This window comes from Typopeltis vanoorti, chromosome 18 (assembly GCF_054136105.1).
Source record: "Typopeltis vanoorti isolate ZY-2024b chromosome 18, IOZ_Tvanoo_1.0, whole genome shotgun sequence".
In the NCBI taxonomy this organism is placed as follows: Eukaryota; Metazoa; Arthropoda; class Arachnida; order Uropygi; family Thelyphonidae; genus Typopeltis; species Typopeltis vanoorti.
In genome coordinates this window covers 40,372,647-40,398,393 of record NC_143566.1, presented here as the reverse complement: position 1 = coordinate 40,398,393, position 25,747 = coordinate 40,372,647, and the positions used below count along the sequence as shown (strand labels likewise).

At 38.6% G+C, this 25,747-nt stretch overlaps 1 protein-coding gene across 3 annotated transcripts in view; it reads right to left on the bottom strand.

Moving 5' to 3' along the window:
• Positions 1 to 25,747, bottom strand: part of LOC150096609 (retinoblastoma-like protein 1) — a 488,590-nt gene that overhangs the window by 187,446 nt on the left and 275,397 nt on the right. For all 3 annotated transcript variants that reach the window (XM_090408756.1, XM_090408757.1, XM_090408758.1), the window contains one exon: positions 15,333 to 15,431. In XM_090408756.1, the coding sequence (XP_090264882.1) occupies positions 15,333 to 15,431 (99 nt within the window). The remainder of the gene's footprint in view (positions 1 to 15,332; positions 15,432 to 25,747) is intronic.

Sequence of the window (25,747 nt, the reverse complement as noted above, 5' to 3'; positions counted from 1 at the left end):
ACACCAGATACCTTCAATAACTTCTGACCAGGTGTCTTTCAACATGGAGAAGCAGTGGTTGAGTACTGAGGGTTCCCAAATTGCAGAGCTTCTGACTATCGAGTCTTGTCAGCCCCCGCAACCCCTCGAAGGAACCTCATTTCATCATTTCAGCCGCTTGGATTTGTGTCCACATTTTTTCGGTCATTACCCATCTCTCATGAACATAGGTGACAATGGGGACAGACCATATTGAAGACGGCCAGCTTTGACTTTTGGCTTAACTCCCGCTTCAATACTACCGAACAGCAAAGCTCCAGCAATATTGCGCTTGCTGAGCCAATTTGAGTATCTAGCTCTACGTTCCACTTTCCATCACTCGTGAATATGGACCCAAGGTATTTAAACTTCTCCACCTGCCTCAGTGGGATTCCACTCACATATAGAGTGCACTGGGATGGTTGCTTTGAAATCACAAATGGTTCCGTTTTGGCCACACTGATCTTCATCCCGGCTTCTGCACAAACAGCTACAAACCTATCCAGGGTCCGCTGGAGGTCATTTGTGGCAGAGCTAAGCAGGACAAGGTCATCTGCAAAAAGCAGACGTCCAATGCTACATCTTCCAATTTTGACACACTCACTGCCTTGGTTGTGCCTGTCAATCCAGTCCATAAATATTATGAAAAGGAGGGGTGGCAGAACACACTTGGAGGAGACCAACAGAGACTGAAAGGTTCAGACCTTGTGCTGTTTACCCTGACACAAAACTCTGGGCATTCACACAGGGACTTGATGGCAGCTAATAGTTACTTATCCCGAGGAACCCGGTTATATGCCTTCTCCAAGTCTACAAAACATGTGTAGACATCCTTGGCATATTCCCAAGATTTCTCAAAGACTTGCCTTAAAGTGAATATTTGGTCAGTTGTGCTTCTACCAGGATGAAAGCCACATTGTTCTTCTTGGAACTTTGACTCAACTATGCTCCTGCACCTAGCATATACATTTCCAGGCAGGTTGAGCAGAGAGATGCCACGATGGTTGCTGCAATCTCTCTGGTCTCCCTTCTTGAAGACTGGTATTATTATGCCTGTCTGCCACTGCTTTGGTGCTCACCCAGATATCCAAGCAGCCTGACAAACTCGAGTCAGCTAGAGAACGCCATCCCGATTTAAAGCTTTTAGCATTTTGGGCCGAATTTCATCATCACCAGCAGCCCTGCACGATTTTAGCTATTTTATTACTAAATGGACCTCTTCTGCTGTGAGACTAGTCATCGCCCCGATCTGCACCTCTTGGATGTCCACAGCTGCCGAGCCACCCAGGTTAAGAAGGCTCTCTCAAAGTATTCCCTCCATTTGTGGAGGGAATCCTTCAAGGATTCCATCCACAAATGGAGGGAAATTGAGGGAAATTTTAACAACTTCCCAGTTGTTAAAACTGAGAAGGATTCCCTCAACAACTAAGTTGTTAATTAATTCCATTAACAAATAAGTTGTTAATCCTTCTCGGTTGTTAAAAGTGCACCATCAGAGGCCTTAATTGCCCTTGCTGTGCATGATTTCCTCCCTCGAAGACGGTGGACGGTCCCAGAATACCTTGTCTAGATTTGCATAGGATGAGTCTAATCTTTCTCCAAAGGATTCCCAAGCCCTCTGTTTTGCTATCTTTACTGCCTTAGCAGCAGCTTTTTGCACCTCAGGTGACCTGACCCTAAGCCATGTTAGGTAGGACTCCTTTTTTGCCCGGACAGCTTTTTGGACCTTTTGGTGCCCATCACCACGCCAAGCCGCTTTTTTGCCACAGCACGAGAGTGAAGAGGCAGTGACAGCTGTTCTAAACAGCTCCCACTCCTCCTCAACATCTAAGAAGTGATGTGAAACAGCAGGAAAGCAAGGAAGGAGAGAGAGAGAGAGATTGAAGTGGCATTTACGAATGGTGAAGTGGGTAGCATGAGTGTAAAGAATGAGAGAACAAGCATGTAAAACAAACAGGTCTTGGGAATCTCTTTGAACATGGAGATGTTATCTGTAAATTTCTTCCTCACAGCCTCATTCTCCAATGCTTCCCATTTCAAGCAGTATAGCTGAGGTCTACCAGCATTGATGGTAGCATTTGGTTTCTGTAGCCATAGAGTGCAGACAACAAGGTGGTGGTCAGTTGACAGTTCTGCCCCTTGCCTCACATGAATGTCCAGTACTGAGGAAAATATATCTGCTGAGACTATAAAGAAGTCAATCAGAGACCTTTGTTCAAGTGTATCCCTGTACCAGGTATACTTATGGACTTCTTGGTGCTGGAAGAAGGTATTCATTATGGACAAGCTGTTTGTACAGCATAAGTCCAATAATTTCAACCCATTCACGTTAAGGTCAGGGTCTCCATTCCTCCCAACTACATACCTCCATGTTTGGTCATCTGTTCGAACATGTGCATTGAAATCACTCATTAACAGGACTGATTTCATGTCTGCCACCCTGTCAAAAAGCAGCAACTACTTCCTCTAAGAAGGCAGAGTATTCTGACTCCAGATTAGGTGCATAGGCTTGCACTACAGCCGAGTTGTGGTTTTTCATCTGAAGCCTTAACACACATACCTGTCCAACCAATGGGATCCACTCAGCACAGTCTGACAGCTGGGGGTTTGTGAGTATCCCCACACCCACCTGAGTAGACATTGTCGGACTCAACACCAGAGTAGTAGAGCTTCCACTCCTCATCCAGGTCGACAGTTCCAGAACTGCTCCTCTTGGTCAAAGAAAGCCCGACTAAATCTAGTTGGTAGCGCTTGGCTTCCTCGACCAGTTCCTTTTCCTTCCCTGTCAGAGAAAAGATGTCCCAGTTGCCTAAAGCCATAGCTTGGTGCCGTTGCCATTTCCATCCTTTTGCAGAACCATTTATTTGCGCTGCCCCTAAACACCTCCCCAAACATGTATCAAGCCCACTGATGGAGTTTCCTCTAGCAGAGTGCTGAGGAATGGTGTCTAAGGGAGACTATAACATATTTTTCGAACCGGTCCTTCTGCCTAAAACCGAACGGCGCACGATGGACGATGCAATATGATGACCTGACCATGTTACAGTGTTTGTTAGTGCCCTATTAGCACTACCGCCTCGGTTCGGGCTGATCAAGTTTCCCCTCATTGCAGCTAGCTTACATACCTGCAAGCTGTTCCGCTATCCACCACCTGCAGACCCGCCCAGTAGCTGAGGTTCTACATATGTAATCCATATCTGGACTAACACTATGGAAAATTGTGAATTTCAAGTTGTTGCACTTCACATCTCAAAGGCCTTTGACTATTTGTCACAAAGACCTATTAAGCAAGTTTCCATAATGGCCTGCTCCACAACTTCTAACAACTGGGTTGCCAGCTTTCTGACTGGATGCAGATGGTTCCTTATCCTCTAGCCATGCAACTAATGCTGGGGGGGGGGGTTCCCAAGGATGTTCTCTCTCTCTGTCACCTTTCTTCTGTATATCAATGACCTAGTTGACTTGGCTGCCAACCTAATATACAGTTTTGCTAATGACAGCATGTTGCATTCCTTGTCATTAGACAAACTTGCACTACACAAATCACAACTTAGAGAGAGAGAGCATCAACCTCACTATCCTCAATTCTAATTTCCAAGCCATTCTTCAATGGGACTCAGATAATCTTGACAATTTCAATGCTAGCAAAATACAGTTCTGCCTTATTTCCCACAAATACAGAGCTGTTTTCTTCTAGTATTACTTTAAAAAACACTCAAATTCCCATACAAGGTCAGATTTGCTTCTCAGCACCACCACAACATCGAGCCTCTCTTGGCATGAACACATTACAACCATTGCCTCCTTCCTCCTTGGCATCCAAACAAGTTAGGATTCTTCTTTCTCTTAAAGCATTACTTTACCTCTGAATATCTATTAATCTTACACAAATTACAAATCTGCTTAACTATTGAATCACCTCCCAATATGTTCTCAGATTTAGAGCGGTGTCCCTAAGAGCTCCTGAAAAATACTTTATTTAATACAGAAGAGAACAATTAGGCTGATTAATGACCTTTCTTTTCTCATCAATTCACTCTACACACTTTCAATAAGGCATTTAGTTCTACAAATATTTTGATGGAAATTGTTCACATGAAAAATATCAATAATTATTGTCCTCTCTACTAAATTCATTGAAATGTAATGCTGTCACCCAACACCCCTTTCCACCACAAATCCAAATTCACACAAGATTCTCTTTTACCAACTCAATCCTATCCATACAACATGATAGAATTTCATGCTAGCTGTATAACCATGAAATGGTTAAACAATCCCCCACCACCAATTGTTTTCGCCAGGGAACCAGGGCAAACAGCAAAAACTCAACTACTAGAACAAATTCTGAAACACACTCTGACTCAACATCACCAGAATTCAAGATTGGGACTATTCACATAAGAAGCCTGAATGGCAAAGAAATGAAACTGGCTAAGGAATTGGAGAAGTACCAGATCGATATAACAGGGGGGTGACTAAAACAAAAGAAAAAACTGGTGAGATCTTTCTAAGCAATAAATACAAATTGTTATATTCAGGCAATAACAATCAGGGAAAAGAAAGAGAAGCTATTCAACACTAAATAAGAGGCTAATCATCTTGAATGGAAGGCAATATCAAGTAGAGTGATGTGGGAAAATATCAGAATGGGGAACTGGACAGCGATCCTTGTTAGGGAACTAAATAGCAGAGTAGGAAATGATTGTCAGACATACAAAAACGTTTTGGGAAAATTTGAAGAAAAGAGCAAAGCTAATAATAATGGCAAATAGTTGTTGGATTTCTGCTCAGGACATGAACTGGTTATTACTAACACCATGTTCCAACATAAACATGTGCACAGATTCACATGAAGAGAAGAGGCAAGGAATAAGAACAGTCTCATTGATTATGTTATTGTTGAAAGTGATGTTTTCTCTCTGGTGCAGGACACCAAAGTTTCATTAGTTGCAAAAACTTTCCAAAAGCTTTATTGGAAATTAAAGTAGACATCTTTCACTACTTATGTACATAATTTCTGCATTGTTCAGGCACTTATCATAATGGGGCACCAAGTGTTGTATACCTTCATCGTAGAAGGTTACTGCTTGTGACGCAAACCATGTATCGACTGCTTCTTTGACCTCGTCATCTTGAAACTGCTGGCCACCAAGGAAAGATATCAGATGTTTGAACCGGTGAAAGTTGTTTGGCGTGAGGTCAGGACTATATGGGGGATGACAGAAATGTTCTAAGCCGAATGTGGTGAGAAGTTGTTGCGTCGCACTAGTAGAGTGTTGGTGGCCATTATCATGAATCAAAACAACGCCCCCTGGTAAGCATGCCATGTTGTTTATTCTGGATTGCATGATGCAGTTTCTTAAAGGTTTGGAAGTACATACTTGCATTGATTGTGGAGCCTTGACCCAAGAAGTCTACCAGCATCCTTGTCTGTCCCAAAACAGTCATTTTTGAAATTATGGATTCTACAACCATGTTAAAATAACTCTTTTTATTATCCCAACATTTCGATCTTCATATCAAGATCATCATCTGGAGCATATGCGGAGAACCGACCAGGGCTTCTGACCTAATGTCCAATCCTCACCTTCTCGTGGTGCAACCTGTTGGGTATCTACTTGGATATAAACGGACGAGGATGGGCTGCCAATTTGGGATTTTGCCGACCAAATTGTATTCTTATTGGTTAAACCAAAATATAGAATGATGGTACAACATGACAAAATTTCATGCCGGCTGGGGCGTCGCCCGGTTAAACAAGGCTCCCGTTGTTTTCGCCACGGAACCAGGGCGAACATCGAAAAGTCAGTTACTGGAACAAATCTGAAAATAAACCCCAACTCAACATCACCAGAGTTAAAGATCGGTACTATCAACGTAAGAAGCCTGAATGGCAAAGAAATGGAGCTAGCTGAGGAATTAGATAAGTACCAGATCGACATAATAGGGGTGACTGAAACAAAAAAGACCAAAACTGGTGAGATCTTTCTGAGCAATAAATACAAAATGTTATATTCAGGCAATAACAATCAAGGAAAAGAAGGAGTAGCCATAGTATTCAACACAAAATACGAGGCTAATCTTCTTGAATGGCAGTCAGTCTCAAGTAGAGTAATGTGGGCAAATATGAGAATGGGGAACTGGACAATGAGACCTATTTGTGCCTATGGTCCCACAGAAGGTTCTACTAAAGTAGAAGTGGAGGAATTTTTTGAGGCTTTAGAAAAAGCAACTGACACAATGAAAAATTGGTCCTTGTTGGGGATCTAAATAGCAGAGTAGGAAATGATTGTGAGACATACAAAAATATATTGGTAAATTTTGGAGAAAAGAGCAAAGCTAATAATAATGGCAAATATCTGTTGGATTTCTGCTCAGGACATGGACTGGTTATTACTAACACCATGTTCCAACATAAAAATGTGCAAAAATTCACATGGAGAGAAGAGGCTAGGAATAAGAAAAGTCTCATTGACTATGTTATTGTTGATAGTGATGTTTTCTCCCTGGTGCAGGACACCAGAGTGTACAGAGGATTTGAAATTGGAAGTGATCACTATTTAGTCTTGAGCAGGATAAAATTGAATTTCATATTGAAGAGAATAACATGTAAGAAAGTTTTAAAGAGAATAAAAGTTGAGCAGCTCTCAGATGTGAACTGTAGGCTAAAATACACAAAGATTATTGAAGAAAAAATGAAAGAGTTCGAGAACAGGAATCAAACCTTGGAGATTCGGTGGCAAACTCTGAAGAAAACATCGATTGATTCTGCCAGAGAGGCATGTGGTGAGGTTATCTGTAAGGATAAAAAAATCAGAACTCCATGGTGGACACAGGAAGTTAAAGAGGCAGTGAAGGAAAAGAAGAAAGCATACTAAAAGTTCCTGTCAAATAAGTCAGCTTTTACTCTTAGAGAATATTGAGACAAATGCAAGAATGCTAAACACTGTGTAAAACTAGCTAAACAAAAGTCATGGGAGGACTTTGGCAAGAATATAGAAAATAAATATCAAGAAGGTGGCAAAATATTCTGGAGGTTGTTGAAGAAGCTTAAGAATGGAGGAAAGAGTGCTGTAAAAGGAATTAGAGATGATAAAGGTGACATGAAAATGGGAGAAAAAGATATCCTTGAAGTATGGAATAATTACTTTGAAAAACTGCTAAATGAAACAAGCAGTGATGACAGCACAGTGGTAAAAAACACTGACCAGGCATGCAGTCAGGAATACATATCCATACTATAAGTAGAAAAAGCCATCAAAGGCTTGAAATGTGGAAAGGCAGCAGGAGTAGATGATATTCGACACCAGAAATGCTGAAGTATGGTGGTATAAGAGTCTTACAGTGGCTGCACTGCATAGTTCAGAAAGCCTGGACAGAGGGACGAATTCCCGGTGATTGGAGTAGAGCTCTCATAGTACCCATATATAAAAAGGGAAATAAAACTGCATGTGAGAATTACAGAGGTATTTCCCTACTGAGTGTTCCTGGCAAGATCTATGCAAGTATACTTGAGAAACGGTTGAGAAGAATTGTGGAAGAAAAGCTTGGTGAAGAACAAGCTGGATTCAGGCCAAATAGAGGCTGTCAGGATCAGATCTTCACTTTACGACAAATAGTCGAGAAAGCATGGGAATATAACAAAGATCTGTATTTAAGTTTTGTCGATCTGGAAAAGGCATATGACAAGGTGCCAAGAGAGAAGCTATTCAATACGCTTCAGTTATATGGTGTCAATGGGGCATTATATCAAGCAATACTTAGTCTTTATTTGAGTTGTAAGTCAGCAGTTAGAATTGAAGGAAGTACAGGAAGAAGGTTTAATGTTAAATCTGGTGTGAGACAAGGATGTATGTTATCCCCTCTGTTATTCATTATCTATATGGATCACATTATGAAGGAAAGTGGTATTAAACCTGATATCAAAATTGGAGATGTTAATGTCAGCTCTTTGCTTTATGCGGATGATGTTATACTTCTAAATAAATCCGCTACAAGTCTGCAAGATTCTCTGACTAAATTGAATAGCTGTTTTAATAGATATGGTATGAAGGTCAGCAATAAAAAGACAAAGACAATGAAAATAGGCAGAATCATTGAAAATGTCAACTGTGTTGTGAATGGAGAACCTATGGAACAAGTAAAACATTTCAGCTATTTAGGCACGATTTTTACTGAAGATGGTAAATTAAATATAGAAATAGACAACAGAATCAGCAAAACTGGTAGGGTGGGAAGTCAATTGAATAAATTCATATGGAATAAGAGAGAAATCAGTCGGAACACTAAATTAGCTTTGTCTTTTTATTGTACAAGAGAGTGTTCAAACCAGTTTTAACTTATGGATCTGAGAGCCGGGTCAGAAGTAAAACACTTGACCAAAGACTAGAGACCACAGATATGAGTCCTGAGAAAGATTATAGGCATGAACAGATGGCATCAATGGCAATATCATATTAAAAATTAGGATATTAGGAAAGAACTTGACATTGTCAGCATCCAGGAATGCGTTAGCAGAGCTAATCTTAGGTGGTATGGTCACTTAAACAGAATGGGCGAGGAAAGATTAGCAAAACAGGTGTTCTCTGCCAGGTTGGCAGCAAAACGACCCAGAGGAAGACCAAGATATAGGTGGATTGATGCGGTACAAAATGCTTTAGACGATAGAAATATAAGATCTGATAATGTTGGAGTCTTGACAAGTAACAGACTGATTTGGAGGAAAATTGTAGATAGGAAATTAATGATGTAATTTTTTTCATGTAGCACTATCATATCCTGTACACCCCTTGAGGGTACATGGCAGGAATTTGATGATGATGAAGCTGCGTTACATTTCAAACCGTAAGCTAGAGAAACAATGATTTGATCACATGCTACTCACTGCCATGACCTGTAGTGAAAAAAAAAAATAATTACATCAAGCTAGATTTAATTTATGATTACATGAATAAACATTCTTGCTTACAGATGGTTTTCCTTCCATTACAATGATGTCCTATTTCTATTATTACAATTGTTATTTTTGATTTAAAAAAAAAAAAAAATTATAAATTACAACACGAATAAACATTCTTTCTTATAGATTTTTTATTTAACAGTGATGTCCTATTTTTTAGAATTGAAGTTGTTATTTTAGATTTAGGATCCTGGGTTTTCTACAGTCCTGTTTATAGTTGTTCTTAGAGAAAAAGTATTCGTGGATCGAATATATGCCTTCGATATGTATGGGATTTTTAGGCCATCATTATTGTTTAGATTGGGGTGGTTGATAACGATCTCACAAGCTTCCTTAAATTTGCATTCATACCATGTTTTGGTGTGATGTAGACCAGTGCTTCCCAAACTTCTGGATGTCAGGGCCCCCTTTGCAAAAATTAATATATTTCACGCCCCCCCCCCCCCCCTCGAAACAAAATCGTAATAGAGAGAGATATTATTATATTTATTGTATTTATATTCAATACAAAACATACACAGCGAATATTGCAAAAATCAAATGCATATATTACATTTTTGCCTCTTACTGTTTGGTTCTGAAGACAATGCGGGCTGTTCTGGCAAAATATGAATGTAAAAGATTTTTTTTATATTTTTTATCAACCACTTATCCATCTCAAGGTTAAATTTTTTAATTAGAATAGATCAAATAATATCACCACTTACCGATACTGGCACACCACTGACTGATAACATGAAATTAGTGAATATTACCTGAATAAGGGAATCCCTGGACCAGTAACATTTTTCTCTTTTGTGACTTTTCTCCCTTTACGGTAATTAAGCCTAACGCGAAACAGACAGCAAAGGCAGGTTATTAAAACGTGCATATGATTGGTGCGGTATTAACAAAAGATCGTGCAACCGAAAGATAAAAGCATAGCTGACAATTGAGTTGAAATGCTAACTCTCTTCAACCGAATTCCATATGTGAAACTGCCATTACATATATATATTACTTAGTTTTAACACTTTTACGAATTTTAATATGTTCCATTGAATTTTATTGCTGCCTTGGGAAATCGAACTCACACACATCTAATTAATAACAATAGTTTTTAGTTAGATACTGTGTTTGCCAATGCAACATGTGGTTTTGTTTCAGTCTATACAGCATAGTTTCTGTATGAGGGGACATGTGATTCATTAATTAGTGTGTTTTTATCCCAGTTGTCTCTAATTGCACTATTTGTTGAGAAATATACACAGACTCCTCATTCCTTATTCACTGGCATAATAAAAGTACTTGTTTTTATTGCCTCTGCAGTATAGTGGCTGTTAGGGAGGGAGTGTTGTTTACCACTGCAAGCGAGTTGCTATCTCCCCACATGAACTTGTTTAAGCTTTTTTTCATGTGTGAAGTATATGCGAAACTTTTATTGGTAACAGAAAACTAGCTCGGATGATAGTGATAATATAAAACGAGTTCTGATATGTATATAAAGTCAATATCGACAGTCCCTGATTACGAACGGGTGATGAAAGGGACAGGAAGATTTGGAGCTTCCCTGGAGAGCATTCGAAGTGAATACAATTAACCACCGCTTTGAAATGAAACATATGAATAAGCAATATTTACTAATATTCATTAAGTGCCGAAATACGCAGGAAGCAAAGTTTGTGAACCAACACCAATGTGTGAATTTTTCCTTTAAAATATAAAAATTAACAAAAAAGAAATAATAAATAATAAAAGTTAAATACGTTTCTTTTAAAATAAAAAAATCTACTTAGTCTTAAAACATTTTAAATTTGTTTTCATTATTTCACGGCCCCCCTCAACAAAACCTACGGCCCCCAAGGGGGCCGCGGCCCACAGTTTGGGAAGCGCTGATGTAGACAACTAGTGCTTTTCCAGTCAATTCTATATATGGTGTTCAGGGCATGATCAGAAAGGCCAGCTTCACCATAATTATTATATTTGATATGTCTTTATGTTCTTTTTGTCTGATCGGAATTGTGCGTCCTGTTTCTCCTATGTATGTTGCAGGTGCAGTAAATACTGCATACTCCAGGGTGGGCCAGCAGAGGGAGTGGGTCTTTGGATGAGTTGAGTAAGCTTTTTAATTTTGTAGAAGGTTTAAAGGTGGCACTGAGGTGGTATTTTTGTAATACTCTGTTTATTTTGTCCGATATCCCTTTAATGTAGGGAATGGTTATAGTTTTACTGTAGTCTGGTTTGTCTTTGTTTTTTATTGAGGTCTTGTAGAGAATTTTGTTAATAGTGTTTTGGATGTATTCATTTTTTTGAAAAATATTGCTGATCACTTTAAATTTGTTTTTAAGTGTCTGTTCATTGGAGCAGATCTTCAGAGCCCTGTTTTTTAGGGTATTGATGACACCTAGTTTTTGGGTTGGGTGGTGGTAGGAGTTTATGTATATGATAAATTTAGTTTAATCCTTTATCCAAGTGTGAGCAAACAAAGTTTGTACCTGAAAATATCTTCAGGACTGAGGTAAGCTAATAACAACACCAGGCAACTCGTAGCAAAGGTGGCCAAGCTACCATCACTCTTATCTCAGTATCTCCCATAATGCAAAACACATCTCCTTGCAGATATGTATAATGTTATGCATTAAGGGAAGGGCCACTACCCATACCGGTTTCGACCTTCATTGAGGTCTCGTCAGTAGGAGCCAGGCCCTGAAGTGGAGATACCAGGCAGAAGCAATGGAGAGGTCATCTTTACCTATAGGAGTTGCCATAAGGTGTGTCACCTTATTATTAAATTACTCTGGATTTAGATGTTGAAAGTTTATTTTGCACTCGGTTAGACTATAATAAATTTAGTTTAATCCCTTATCCAAGTGTAAGCAAACAAAGTTTGGAAAAGTTGAAAGTTTATTTTGCACTTGGTTAGACTATAATCCAGAGTATCCAGAGTAATTTAATAATACGGTGGCACACCTTATGCCAACTCCTATAAGTAAAGATGACCTTTCCACTGCTTCTGCCTGGTATCTCCACTTCAGGGACTGGCTCGCACTCATGAGACCGTATGGGTAGTGGCCCTTCCTTTAATGCATAATATTATACATATCTACAAGGAGATGTGTTTTGAATTATGGGAGATACTGAGATAGGAGTGATGGTAGCTTAGCCACTTTTGCTACAAGCTGCCTGGTGTTGTATTACCTTACCGAAGTCCTGAAGATATTTTCAGGCGCAAACTTTGTTTGCTCACACTTGGATAAAGGATTAAACTAAATTTATTATAGTCTAACCAAGTGCAAAATAAACTTTCAACATTTTTATGTGTATGTATTGGCCAGTATGTGTCGGTTTCCGGTAAACAGTAAAGGAAAGATTGCCCGAGGGAAGACATACAACAAGTGTATCTAGAAACACCATTGTGTTATGTTTTTCAATCTCAATTATGAACTGTATGCGTTTGTGATGCTTGTTTAGGTGGCTAAGGAATGCGTCTAGCGGCCATGAGACCAGATCGCGAAAACATCATCAACGTATCTAAGCCAGACTTTGCGTTTTAAAAGGGAGGAACCTAAAGCACGTTGTTCAAAATGTTCCATATAAAAAGTTAGCAATCGGGGGGGGGGGGGGGGTTAATGGTGAGCCCATGGCTCTGCCTTCTTTTTGTAGGCAGAAAGAAGCGTTTTGCCATACAAAATAACCAGAACGTAATACATAAGCAAAGAGCGCTGTGATATCTGGAGGAAATTTGTTCTGTAAAAGAAGAATTGTGTGTCATTGATCCCAATCAATGATACAATTCTTCTCCTACAAAATTAAAAAGCTTACTCAACTCACCCAAAGACCCACTCCCTCCACTAGCCCACCCTGGAGTATACCGTATTTATTGTGCTTGCAACAAACCATATATAGGAGAAACAGGATGCACAATTCCTATCAGACAAAAAGAACATAAACGACACATTAAATATAATAATTATGGTGAAGCTGGCCTTTCTGATCATGCCCTGAACACCTTACATAGAATGACTGGAAAAGCACTAGTTGTCTACATCACACCAAAACATGGTGTGAACGCAAATTTAAGGAAGCTTGAACCACCCCAATCTAAACAATAATGATGGTCTAAAAATCCCATACATATGGAAAACATATATTCGTCCTACAAATCCTTCCTCTCTAAGAACAACTATAAACAGGACTGTAGAAAATCCAGGATCCTAATTCTAAAATAACTTTAATACTAAAAAATAGGACATCACCGTTAAAGAAAAAATCTATAAGAAAGAATGTTTATTCATGTTGTAATTTATAAATATTTTTTTTTAAAATCAAAAATAACAATTGTAATAATAGAAATAGGACATCATTGTAATGGAAGGAAAATCATCTGTAAGCAAGAATGTTTATTCATGTAATCATAAATTAAATCTAGCTTGATGTTTTTTTTAATTAAAAAAAATTTTTTTTTTTCACTAGAGGTCATGCCAGTGATTAGCATGTGATCAAATCATTGTTTCTCTAGCTTACGGTTTGAAATGTAACGCAGCTTGTCTTGTATATTTATGTATGCTCCAGATGATGATCTTGATATGAAGATCGAAACGTTGGGATAATAAAAAGAGTTATTTTAACACGGTTGTAGAATCCATAATTTCAAAAATGAATGCTGATCACCGTGTAACACTAAAAGAAAGGTCCCAAAACACAGTGCACATGATTTTCCGAGTGGAAACAGGTGTCTTCAATTTCGTCTTGACTGGTGATGAGATGTGCCTCCACTCCATGGACTGTTGTTTGGATTCAGGGATTTCGAGCAACACCCAAGTCTTGTCCCTGGTGAGAAGTCTGCTCAAGAAAGCATCGCCATCCTCATGGTAGAGAGTCAAGAATTCCAACACACTGCTCAGCTGATTCACTTCATGTTGTTCTGTAAGCAACTTAGGCACCTAGCGTGCACACAATTTCTGATAATTCAGTTTCTCTGACACAATTTCCTGAAGACATGAACATGAAACTTCTGGAAATTGCAGCCAGAGTGACATCATAGTAAATCCCCTATTCTGTCAAATCTTCTCTTCAACTGAATGCACAAAATCATCAGTCATTAAAGATGGTCACCCGCTCCGTTCATCATTAAAAAGTCTTGCCCATCTTCGTACCATCGAATCACTCATTTCGTGTTCTCCACAAACCGCAATAACTTGCCGATGAATTTCAGCTACTTTAATGTTCCTCGCATTCAAGAAACGGATAACTGACCTAATTCCACATGCAGCAGGCGATTTGATTTTCTTAGACATAAATATACACCAAGAAGTGTGTGAACTGCGAGAATGTCTGAAAATGGCACCAACACCTTGCAAAAGAATCAAACTCAGCATGCATGTGCATCATTGCGATCGCAGCACTGCAGTGAAAATATTTAAAAAACGGAACTTACTTTCTGGACGTCCCTCATATATAATGACACATTTGCTTACCTTTCTCAATTACAGGTAGGAAATGTACTCATCTTTGCTACCCGAGGTTTAATCATGAAACTTCATTCAAATCATGAGACTTCATTTAAACCTGAGTAGAAAATCCACAACACAAGAAATCTTGTTAATGGATTTTAGGCAATACTATTTTGCAATTTAAGAGTGTCTACCATGTGTGTATGTGATTATGGTGATTACGTATTTACCTGTTTAAAGTTATCAAAGACAGCTGGTAGTAAATAGTCAAATGATTTGGATAACATGAAAATGCAATGTTAAATATCACCCCAATTTGAAATGTATAATTTTCCTTGTTTTATATGAAGAATTGTATATTAGCATAAATTAACACACACACACACACACATAAAAAAAACTTTTTTTTTTTTTTTTTATAATATTCAGAGTAAAAATGAATTTTGAAAAAAAAAAAAAATATATATATACTATAATAATAAGAAAGAATTCAAGCACTGGGAAGGATAACTGAAAACTATTGTGTTACAAAATGCATATCCAAGTATTTTCAGGGAATGGAAAATTGCAAAATACATTTTGAATAATATAATAAAACTATAAAAGTATTCCTTATTATAAAGGGGAAAATCAATCAGGAATTGTGCTATAACTGAGATAACATTTCACCATAACACTGAAGCAGCAAATTAAAAACTCTTACTTTTGTAACAGACAGACTAACTAAGTGAATTTTTGATAACACTTAAAATCATATCTCTTCTTGTATTTAGAACAGTATAACAATGAAAATCAAACAAATCCGAAGAAAGTTATTTATAATTAATACCACCACTAAAATAACCTCTCCAATATAATCACTAATAATAATAAATGATATTCTGTATTTCAAATAAGACAAAAAAGCTTCAGACACTTACTTCCTCACATGATGGAACCAAAGACTGAGATGCCTTAATAGAATCCCATAATGGAGATTCTGCCTTCCAAGCAAGACTCTCCAGAATTTGTTCCTCAATCTAACAAAATCATTTAATACCAGTTATTCAGCATTCATAATAAAAATACAAGTTTCAAGCTATAAAACTGAACACATTTTTGAGGTAACACAACAAACAAAAGTATGTTTCTTTTTGTTATGGGTTTCCTCATTTTTTTTTTTTTTTTTTTTTACCCATTACACACCCTTAAAAAGAATTTGGTTTAACAAAGGCTTCCTTATAGCTTTATAAAAGCAAACCAGCAATTTATTAGTAATGCAACCAACTTTCCTGAATTATAGAATTTCTAATTAAAAGTATTCTTTGATTTTGAAAGTTTATATTTTTTACTTGGTTAGACTATAATAAATTTAGTTTAATCCTTTATTCAAGTGTGAGCAAACAAAGTTTGCGCCTGAAAGTTTCTTCAAGACTGGGGCAAGGTGGTACAACACAGGGCAACTCGTTGCAAAGGTGGAGCAAGCTAACATCACTCCTATCTCAGTATCTCTCATAATGCAAAACACATCTCCTTGCAGATATGTATAATGTTATGCATTAAGGGAAGGGCCACTACCCAGACTAGTTTCGACCTTTATTGAGGTCTCTTCAGTGGGAGCCAGGCCCAAGTGGAGATACCAGGCAGAAGCATTAGCAAGGTCATCTCTACCCATAGGAGCCACCAAACTCTGCACCACCTTTTTATTAAATTACTCTGGATTTAGAGAAAGATGTTGAAAGTTTATTTTTCACTTGGTTAGACTATAATAAATTTAGTTTAATCCTTTATCCAAATGTGAGCAAACAAAGTTTGCGCCTGAAAGTATCTTCAAGACTGGGGCAAGGTGGTACAACTTGGGCCTGGCTCCCACTAAAGAGACCTCAATAAAGGTAGAAACTAGTCTGGGTAGTAGCCCTTCCCTTAATGCATAACATTATACATATCTAAAAGGAGATGTGTTTTGCATAATGGGAGATACTGAGATAGGAGTGATGTTAGCTTGCTCCACCTTTGCAACGAGTTGCCCAGTGTTGTACCACCTTGCCCCAGTCTTGAAGATACTTTCAGGTGCAAACTTTGTTTGCTCACACTTGGATAAAGGATTAAACTAAATTTATTATTGTATTCTTTGATTACTACCTTCATGAAGTTTAAACTGAAGTTACTTAAATAGATTTGCCATTCTCTAGTGGTGTGAGGACAAATGGGTGAATCTCATCTTCCAGGAAGACTCCCTCCAGTTTGAATAAAAAATTATTCAGATAATACTGAATAATTTTTTATTCAGTATTATCTCCCGATATGAAACAGTGATTTCATTACACTAGCTGAGTGTCTAAGTAAACATTTCTTATTATCAATTAAAGCTGTCAAGAAATTATATTCTTAGTTTAATCCTTTACCCAAGTATAAGCAAACAAAGTTTGCATGTGAAGCATTTTCATGATGGGCTACTTGTATATAGAGAAATGACCTCACATCAATTGCCTTAGTATCCCATAGTGCAAAAGTACACTCCTTTTCAGGCATGTATCATGTTATGCATTATAGGAAAAGCCACCACCCAGATGGTTTTAACCTTGATTGAGGTCTCATCAGTGGTAGCCAGATCCAGAAGAGATACCAATATCCTTATAAGGACTGGCTTAAAGGGGCGAAGCAAGAATGCTTTTCATCTTCCCCATTATCTGTAGAGGACAGTGTAGGGATAAGGTGTTATTATGCTGTTAAAGCACTGATCATGGCAGGAGGGTAACAGCAATAGCCGAGCCTCTGTTAGAACTTCATTGGCTACAGCATTGCCATCCATTACCCTCCAAGGGTATTAATCACCACAACTCCAGCAATGCAAACAACCGAGATACCAATGTTTAACATTAACATTTCTGGCTAGATGGGTGAAGCAAAATTGCTTTTCATATTCCCCTTTGTCTTGTAATGGAAGAACTTTGAATGGAGTGTTTGTGAGCTATATGCTCACCCATTGAGGACAGTGAAGTTAATTGTGTTCAGCTTAACTTAAAATAGATTTTGGTCTTTTATATTTGTTGATTTCTTCTTCATTATATTCCGAGGCTTCCTTGATTAACGGGTTTGGATGGTTACTTGTCTTGGTAAAGAACTTCTCAGCTAGATTTATGAGAAAGGAAGAGATATAAGGGATATTAACTTCTCTATGGATCTGGGTGTTTCTTATGAACCAAGGGGCATCCAGAATCATCCTCAGGCACTTAATCTGTAATCTCTGAAGTTTTAGAATGTTTGAATTTGCGGTGTAGCTCCATGCTGCTGGCGATGTGTAAGTGATAACTGGTAGAATTACCATCTTGTAAATTGTTAATTTTGTTTGCGTGTCCAGTTTACTTTGTCTGTTGATCATAGGGTAGAGCTGTGCTAAGACGTTGGATGTCTTTGAGGTAATGTAACTAATATGTTTGCTGAATAGGAGTTTATTATCAAGAATCACTCCAAGATATTTAACTCCAGTCTGCCATGGAATCTTTATTCCCAATAAATAAATATCCTCCATTGTATGGATTTTCTTTCTAGTAAACAATATAGCTGAGCTTTTCTGGAGGTTAACTTGGATCCTCCAGTCTGCCATCCACTTTTCTAAAGTGTGTATGCTAGATTATAGTCTTTTAGTTGCCAATTTTGGGCTGAGTGATCTTGCCATCAGTGCAGTATCATCTGCATATAATGCAGTGAATGTTGTTCTTGGGGTCAGAGGGATGTCTGCTGCATAGATTGAAAACAAGAGAGGTGCCAGAAGAGATCCTTGAGGTACGCCTGCCGAGATCCTGAGTCTGGTCGAAACCGTTTTGCCTACCCTGACCTGCATATATCTGTCTTTTAGGTAAGAATGTATTACCTTTATTAACCTGACTGGAAAATTAAATTTTATCAGTTTGTAGAGAAGACCTTGATGCCATACTTTATCAAACATCTTCTCTGTGTCGATGAAGATGGCAGCTGTATTGAGTTTCCAGTTGAAACCTTCAGTAATGATTTCTACCAGCCGGTGCACTTATTGAGCTGTACTATGGGCCCTACGGAATCCGAACTGTTCATTAGGCAAAATTCCTAACTTATCTGTTTCTGCTTGGAATCTTGAGAGGATCACTTTCTCTGTCACCTTTCCGAGGCTGGATAATAGGCTTATGGGTCTGTAGCTTTCGGGAAGGTGAGCATTTTTTCCTGGCTTCTTCAGTGGTATGATTGTGGTGTTTTCCATGTAGTAGGGAAATGCTGGAATCTAAAGATGGCATTTGTAATGTTGATGAGATGGACTATAGCCTTTCTTGGAAGTAGTTTTACTATTCTGTTAGTTATGCCATCTGGTCCTGGAGCTTTTTTATTGTTTAGATGGGAGATGATATTTATCATTTTTGTTGGATTTGTAGGAGTAATATGTTTGGAGTTACCTGTGTTCTGTCTTAAGGTTGTCCTAACATGACGATGTATCTTGTACATAAGGTTGATATTTAAATTTGTATACGATGGGTTGCACTGAGATTCTAGGTTATCTACTAGTGCTTCGGCTTTCTCTTCATCTTTGTGAACTGTCCCGTTCTTGGTTTGTATAGGGGGTATGAGTTGCTTTTTGGTGCAGATTGCTCTTAAGAATTTCCATACAGAATGATCTTCAGTGTTGATGTTAGCCAATTTGGTTTCCCATTGATGGTTTCTGTGCTTTTGAAGAGCTTCTCGGACCTGCCTTTTTAGATTGTTCAATACTTTTTTATCTTGTGGGGCTCTTGTATTGTGGTATCTCTTCGTGGCTATTTTTTGCTCTGATTTGATCCATGATTTCTTCAGGGATACGGTTTGGGTTGAAGACAGTGGATTGTCTGACTGATTCAATTGCTTTCTGAATTTGTATGGTTAAGTTATTTATTGCTGTGTCAATCTCTTCCTTTTTACTGATATTGGGCACCGGACCAATATGATCGGGAAGACCCTTGGCTAACTTGACCCATGGTATGAATGTGTGCAGAGGAGAGAATTGATCTGATGAACCTAGATTAAGCACTATGGGACTCTGGTCAGAAGATAATTCGTTGACTGATTCCAATTTGAATTGGTATCTTAAATTTTTAATGATGACAATGTCCAGCACATCTGAGCCACCCGAAGGGCTGAAATGGGTGGGCTCACTGGGGCCGGCCACTACAACAGAGTTGAGCATTGCATAGTTGAAAAGTGTGTGGCCTTTGGTTTTAGTTGATGAGTTGTTCCAAGATGTGTGTTTTGAGTTGAAATCTCCTGCTATTATTATGGAGTCATTTGGACCAAGTATGGAGTCCAGATCTGTTGTCAGCAGAGGAATGCTTGGAGGGTTATAAGCAGCATAGATCTTGAGACTCCAAGCATTGAAGGTATGTACCTCCAGACCGGTCACCTCCAAGTTTACTGTTTTGGGCTTGTCTATTGTATTATGATTCAAATAACTCTTTATATATATGGCTGTGCCTCCACCTCTTGTGCCAATTCTGTCATTTCGGTACATAGTGTATCCACGGATTTTTGGGTTATTAACTGGTCTTAGGTGTGTTTCACCAAAGAAGATGATATCAGCACTGAGACGAGTTGAAAATTCTTGAAGTTCCAAAATCTTGTTCATCAATCCATTTGCATTCCATGCTATTATCTTAAGTTCTTGTTGAGAGGCTTATACGCTGGTTATACATGATAACTAATAATTAAGGAATTGACAGCGTACACTAGAAATATAAATTAAATAAACTTTAATATATACTTCCCGATATTTCGGCAAACGTCACGGCAACGTGACGTTTGCCGAAATATCAGAATATCAGAATCTCAGAACACAATCCTTGTGTTCTGAGATTCTGATATTTGCTGTCCTGCCTGTTTGGCCAAAGTAGGACAGTCAGCCCTAACCACTGAACTAAATCACATCCATGACACTTTCTCAGCCAATGGCTACCCCCCCCCCCCCAAAGAATCCAAAAAATACTTAACCCAGTTATCCACAACCCACCATCCCCTCCCCTTCACAAAAAAAGATTACTCTAAATCCATCACCATTCCCTACATCCGAGGCACCTCTGAAAAAATCAACAAAATTTTAAAAAATCATGACTTGACCACCTGTTACAGACCACATAGAAAATTGGCATCCCTTATCCGCTCCACTAAAGACCAACCACTTCCCCTAGACCTACCTGGTGAATACCAGGTCCCTTGCAGCTGTAAACTGTCCTACTTTGGCCAAACAGGCAGGACAGCAAATATCAGAATCTCAGAACACAAGGATTACATCCGATTTTACAAGTACAGCCACTCTGGGCTTGCAGACCACGCTCTGGATACTCGCCACAGAATAAAATGGAAGAAAGCCACAATAATACACCGCAGCAAGTTCAAATATGAAAGACTATTCATGGAATCTGCTTATAACCCTCCAAGCCCTTAGGAACATGCCAAACCTCAACAAATTTGGATGCATGAGACTGCCCCAAATTTGGGAAACATTTATCAGAAGAACTTCAGCCCAAAGGCCAAGAACTACCAATATAGCCCGCCAGGGGGCACCATCAGGACTTTAGGAAAACGTTAGCTTCCTAGCTTCAGTTCTCATTTGCTGTTAAGTAGTACTTGTGTGCACTTGTCTTTGTAATAAGTTCCCAAGAAGATGGCGACGTGACGTTTGCCAAAATATCGGAAAGTATATATTAAAGTTTATTTAATTTATATTTCTAGTGTACGCTGTCAATTCCTTAATTATTAGTTATCATATTATCTTAAGAGTTTTTGGTTTGAATTTATTATTCATGACAGATGGCTGTTATAATGTTTTGAGTGCTTTGTAGGAATCTCTTTCTGGAAGATGTTGAGGGACATGTCTTGCTGAATTCTTGCAGCATAGTGGCAAGTGAGGCTGTTAAAATGGATGTTATGTTGGAGCTTTCTAGCTCGAGAGATGTAGGAGGCTTAGTTCTTGCAGCCTCAGCATATGTTTTGGTCATGGTTGTTCCTTCTTGTGAGGTAGAAGGAAAGGAGTTTCGGACTGGAAGACGATTTGTTTGGTTGCTTAAAACATTGTTACGTGGCGGAGCAAGACTGACTTTTGTTGGTCCTCGATTTTTTGGATTGGAAAGGCATCCCTTGTAGTTGGCAGGGTGAGGTCCTCTGCAGTTTGCACAGCATGCTGGAGTTGTGCGAGGTTTGGTGCAAGAGATGGTCTGGTGTCCCTCGCCCCACTTCAAGCACCTGAAGGCTGCCTTACATAATTTTTGGGCATGACCAAACCTTTGGCATCTATGACACTGACCTGCAGATGCTCTTTTCCTGAGTGGCTCAGTTGAAATTTTGAGACTGCATACTACAGTCAGTTCATAGATCTGCTTTTGTGTGTTGTTTATTTCCACCAGCACCAAAGGCATGGTCTTTTATCTGATCTGAGCATTCTGCTCACTTTAACTGGGGACAGGGCCTGTCTGGAGAGATCAGTGGACACATCTTTAGGAGTGATACCTTCAGCTATTCCACGTAGAACAACCTTCAGGTTCTTTTCGCTGGGTAAAGTGAAGGTGTTATATGGGACGTTAGCATTGTCCATAAATCTGGTCATCTGTCTGTAATCCGAGACAATAGTGGGTTGTATTTTAACTCCCTCATCTGAGTTTTTAGCCCATAAGAATGAGATGTTTTGTTCTCTTAGGGCTGATGAGACAGGGATCCATTTTTCCTTATCCCTTAATATTACTGGTGGAATCTTTTCTTTATGACTGTTCCCTGTTGTTTTGGGTTCTTCCGCATTGGTGGAGATTTTCCTCTTCTTTTTTCACCAATTGGAACTCTGTATCTGTTTCCAAGGTATGATAACTGCTGTCTTGTGATGTAGCATCTTGCATACTTGGGGAGTGTACTAAATCTGATTGTGTCAGAGTTATGGGCTCTTCACTCATGTCAACCATATTATCCCCTGAGACTGCTGTGGGGGGGAATGTGTCAAAGAGTTTGACTTTTCCTGGCTAATTATCACTCAGCAGCTTTCCTAGTCTGAGGAATTCGAAGTATACTTCCTCAAATTTGGCCTCATTCAGCAGTTTTGCCATGACTATAATTTGAAAATGTGTTAAGACATGGATGGAGAAAGAATAGAGATTGCTCAGGTGTTCCGAGCAGGTAAAGATAATCCTGTGGACTTTTGAGGGTCCACTAGCAAATCCTGTAGACACACTAAGGTGTCTACCAGCAATAAGATGTTACGATATGAAATACAACAATGGCGATACTAGCGGCAGTAGGCCCTAGCGTATCGCCCTTGTAAATTCAATTGACTTACCTGGATGAACCAGTATGGAAAATAAAGTGCCTGTTTATGGCAGCAAGCAATTAACTGATATTACTAATGAATATGCATAAATCTCTAAAAACGTATCAGTCAAATTCATTCACAGTTCACCATCAATAATACACGACATGAAACACTAACACGCGAGCTGCCATCTTGCAATCATCTTCCAAGATACCAATGTTGAAATAATGCAGGAGTCATATATTTCCCATATACAAGTGTTGAAAAGGTGTATTACCTTATTATAAAACACTCTGAATCAGAGAGAGATGTTGAAAGTTTTTTTGCTTGGTAATACTATAAATTAGAGATGCCAAGAAATTATATTCTAGGTTTAATCCTTTAACCTAGGGATACTAAGGCAATTGATGTGAAGTCATTAGCCTCTACATACAAGTAGCTCAGTTGTGAAGAAACTTCATATGCAAACTTTGTTTGATTACACTTGGTTAAAGGATTAAACCTACAATATAATTTCTTGGCATCTTTAATTTATAGTATTACCAAGTGAAAAAACTTTCAACAGTTTTCCCCATACTATTTGCACCAATGATTATAACCTTTAGGTTGTTAGATCTTGAATGATGGTTCTATCAAGAATAGAACTGCACCATTCAAGATTTAACAAGAACAACAATATCAAGCAAAAGCACACTTGTACTCTTGGCAAAACAGACATAACATGTGAAAATGCAGATGTTAACTTTGCTTAAGAAGGGAATTAAAATATAAAGAAAGAAATTGAATCCTAAATTAAAATGAAATCGAAGCAGGAAATAAGTATTAGGTTGTACTATGTTTAAAGTATTGTTAAGTAAATGGAAATCTTAAACTTTCAAAAACATCAATATTAAACTATGGCATGTATAAAATCGCATATTGTCGTGCGAATGAAAGTTCAAAGGTTGCAGTTTGACCACCAAAGATGACGTAACGAACGATGAGTAGGCATTCGTGGAAGGCGCTCGAAATTCACATTCCCCGAAGAGAGCAATCCTCATTCAGCGAGGAGGTGACATCGTTCGGTGACAGCAAATAGGAAAGCGTCGTAGACAAGCTTGGAGTACGGAAGAGGGGCGCTATAGAAGAGTTTAAAAATGAACTCACATGGCTTGAGACTCTCTCTTTTGGCTCCTTTTACACATCTGGTTTTGTTTCCTGTGGTGTTCCCCAGTCGCATGTGCCCTCCACGTGGGTTTCTGGCTCATAGTTCCAAAGCGGGTCAGCATGGCTGATATCCGATAAGATGTCTGAAGCTGGCATAGCGGCAATGTGTTTCCAGTTGCTGAGTGGCACGAATCAAAGAAGTTTAGCATGAGATGATGGCAGTGTTTCGAGTTTTGGCCATCAGTCTGGATTTAACTGATGAGAAAGCAGCAAAGGATTCCCTTTGAAGGTAAACTGTGTTAAAAGTAGAGATGCAAAAAGTTCATAAGCCCAGAAGAAACAAGGGAGCTAATTCAGCATGAGCATGTGACTCCCACATGACAGCAGATCACTATACAGAGGAACAATCCATAACAAAGAACAGACGAAAGGATCGAGAAATCGTCTAACAAGGTGGTAACGTACAAATCTTCATTTTATGTATTATCTATTAGTGACGAATGTGTAAAATGGACAGAGATTAGAAAACAAGATAGTGAGATTTTAGAGACAGTTTCCTGTGCTATGTTGATTGAATTGGACTGGTAGTCTACGTTCATAAATTGCCTAAACCCAAGTTAATGTGTATCGGCCGTTAGTAGCAGTAATCTAGTTTGATATCGAGAGCCATGTTTGTGAGTTAGATGAATCATGAGTATGTATAAATAACTTGCCTGTTTGATCACCATTACCTTGATTTACATGTAATTTAGTATTGATCTTGATTAGCTTTGAATATATGTGTTGTTCAAATTGTAAAGTTCTTAGATAATTAATAAGCATGCTTTCCCATGTATACCTGATTAAGAGATTGAATTTTGCCACTCACGAAAATATCAAACCTATGCTTAGAGGGAAAAGGGGAAATTTAAGATTGTCAAGGCCATGACTGTACACTGAGAACTCTTAAATTTACTTAACTACTTAAACTAGATAAAGTATTACTTGACTTCTGGGAAGGTTTTTCTGGATAAGAATTTCTATTCTAGAGCTCTGACTGGCGCAGCATAAACAAATAAATTTTGTCAGAGCTCAAAACGGGAAACTTCCCCAGAAGGTCAGTTTAGAAGTTATATCTCATTAGGCACAAAGAAGAACAATAAAGGTGAATTATTGGCGAAAACGACGACGTAACAAGGTCTTCAAAAAACGCAACAAATTCCTTTCTTCATTCTAATTGCTTGTCCACATGTCATTGTCATGGTATAGCTCTCGGAACTTCTCATGTGAGAGGGAAAAAAAAATAGAGCTTTCAGAAAAAAAAAAGCACTGCTGAATGTGAGATGCAAATTCAAAATCAGGGAAAACAGAGCCACTGGGAAGGTGTGTGCGTCTCACAATGAAAGTAGTGTGTGTGTGTGTGCATGCACACGCACGCAAACACTAGTTTATTGAAACAAGTGAAAATGAAGGGGAAAAAAAGGCTGAATTTGGTTCTGCAGGTAATAATCCTGAATGGAATAGTCATGCACCCAAAGAGTTACTACTACTGGGAAGGAGTGGCCTTCAACTAAAGAAATCAGAATCAGACAAAACCATGGTAAGCAGGAAATGGAATTTCACAGCTACTGCCACAACTAAGAGAGTGACCATGTGACCAAATAACCTGAAAGGTAGCCAAAGGTGTGGAATTTTCATGGATATGTAGAATTACAGAGCTAGTAGTTATGACAAACCTAGGGGATTGCTTGGAGCAATGTCATACCATATGAAACTGATGGGAAGGACATTGGTAGTGCATGAGAAATGCAGTAGTCCCAAAAGAACAGGAAAGAAGTCAGAGTGTAAACATAGTCAAAAGGATAAATCAGATGGAAATTAAATGAATAAATGAGTACCATCATGGAAGAAATTTAAGGAGATTAGCAAGCTCATCAATAC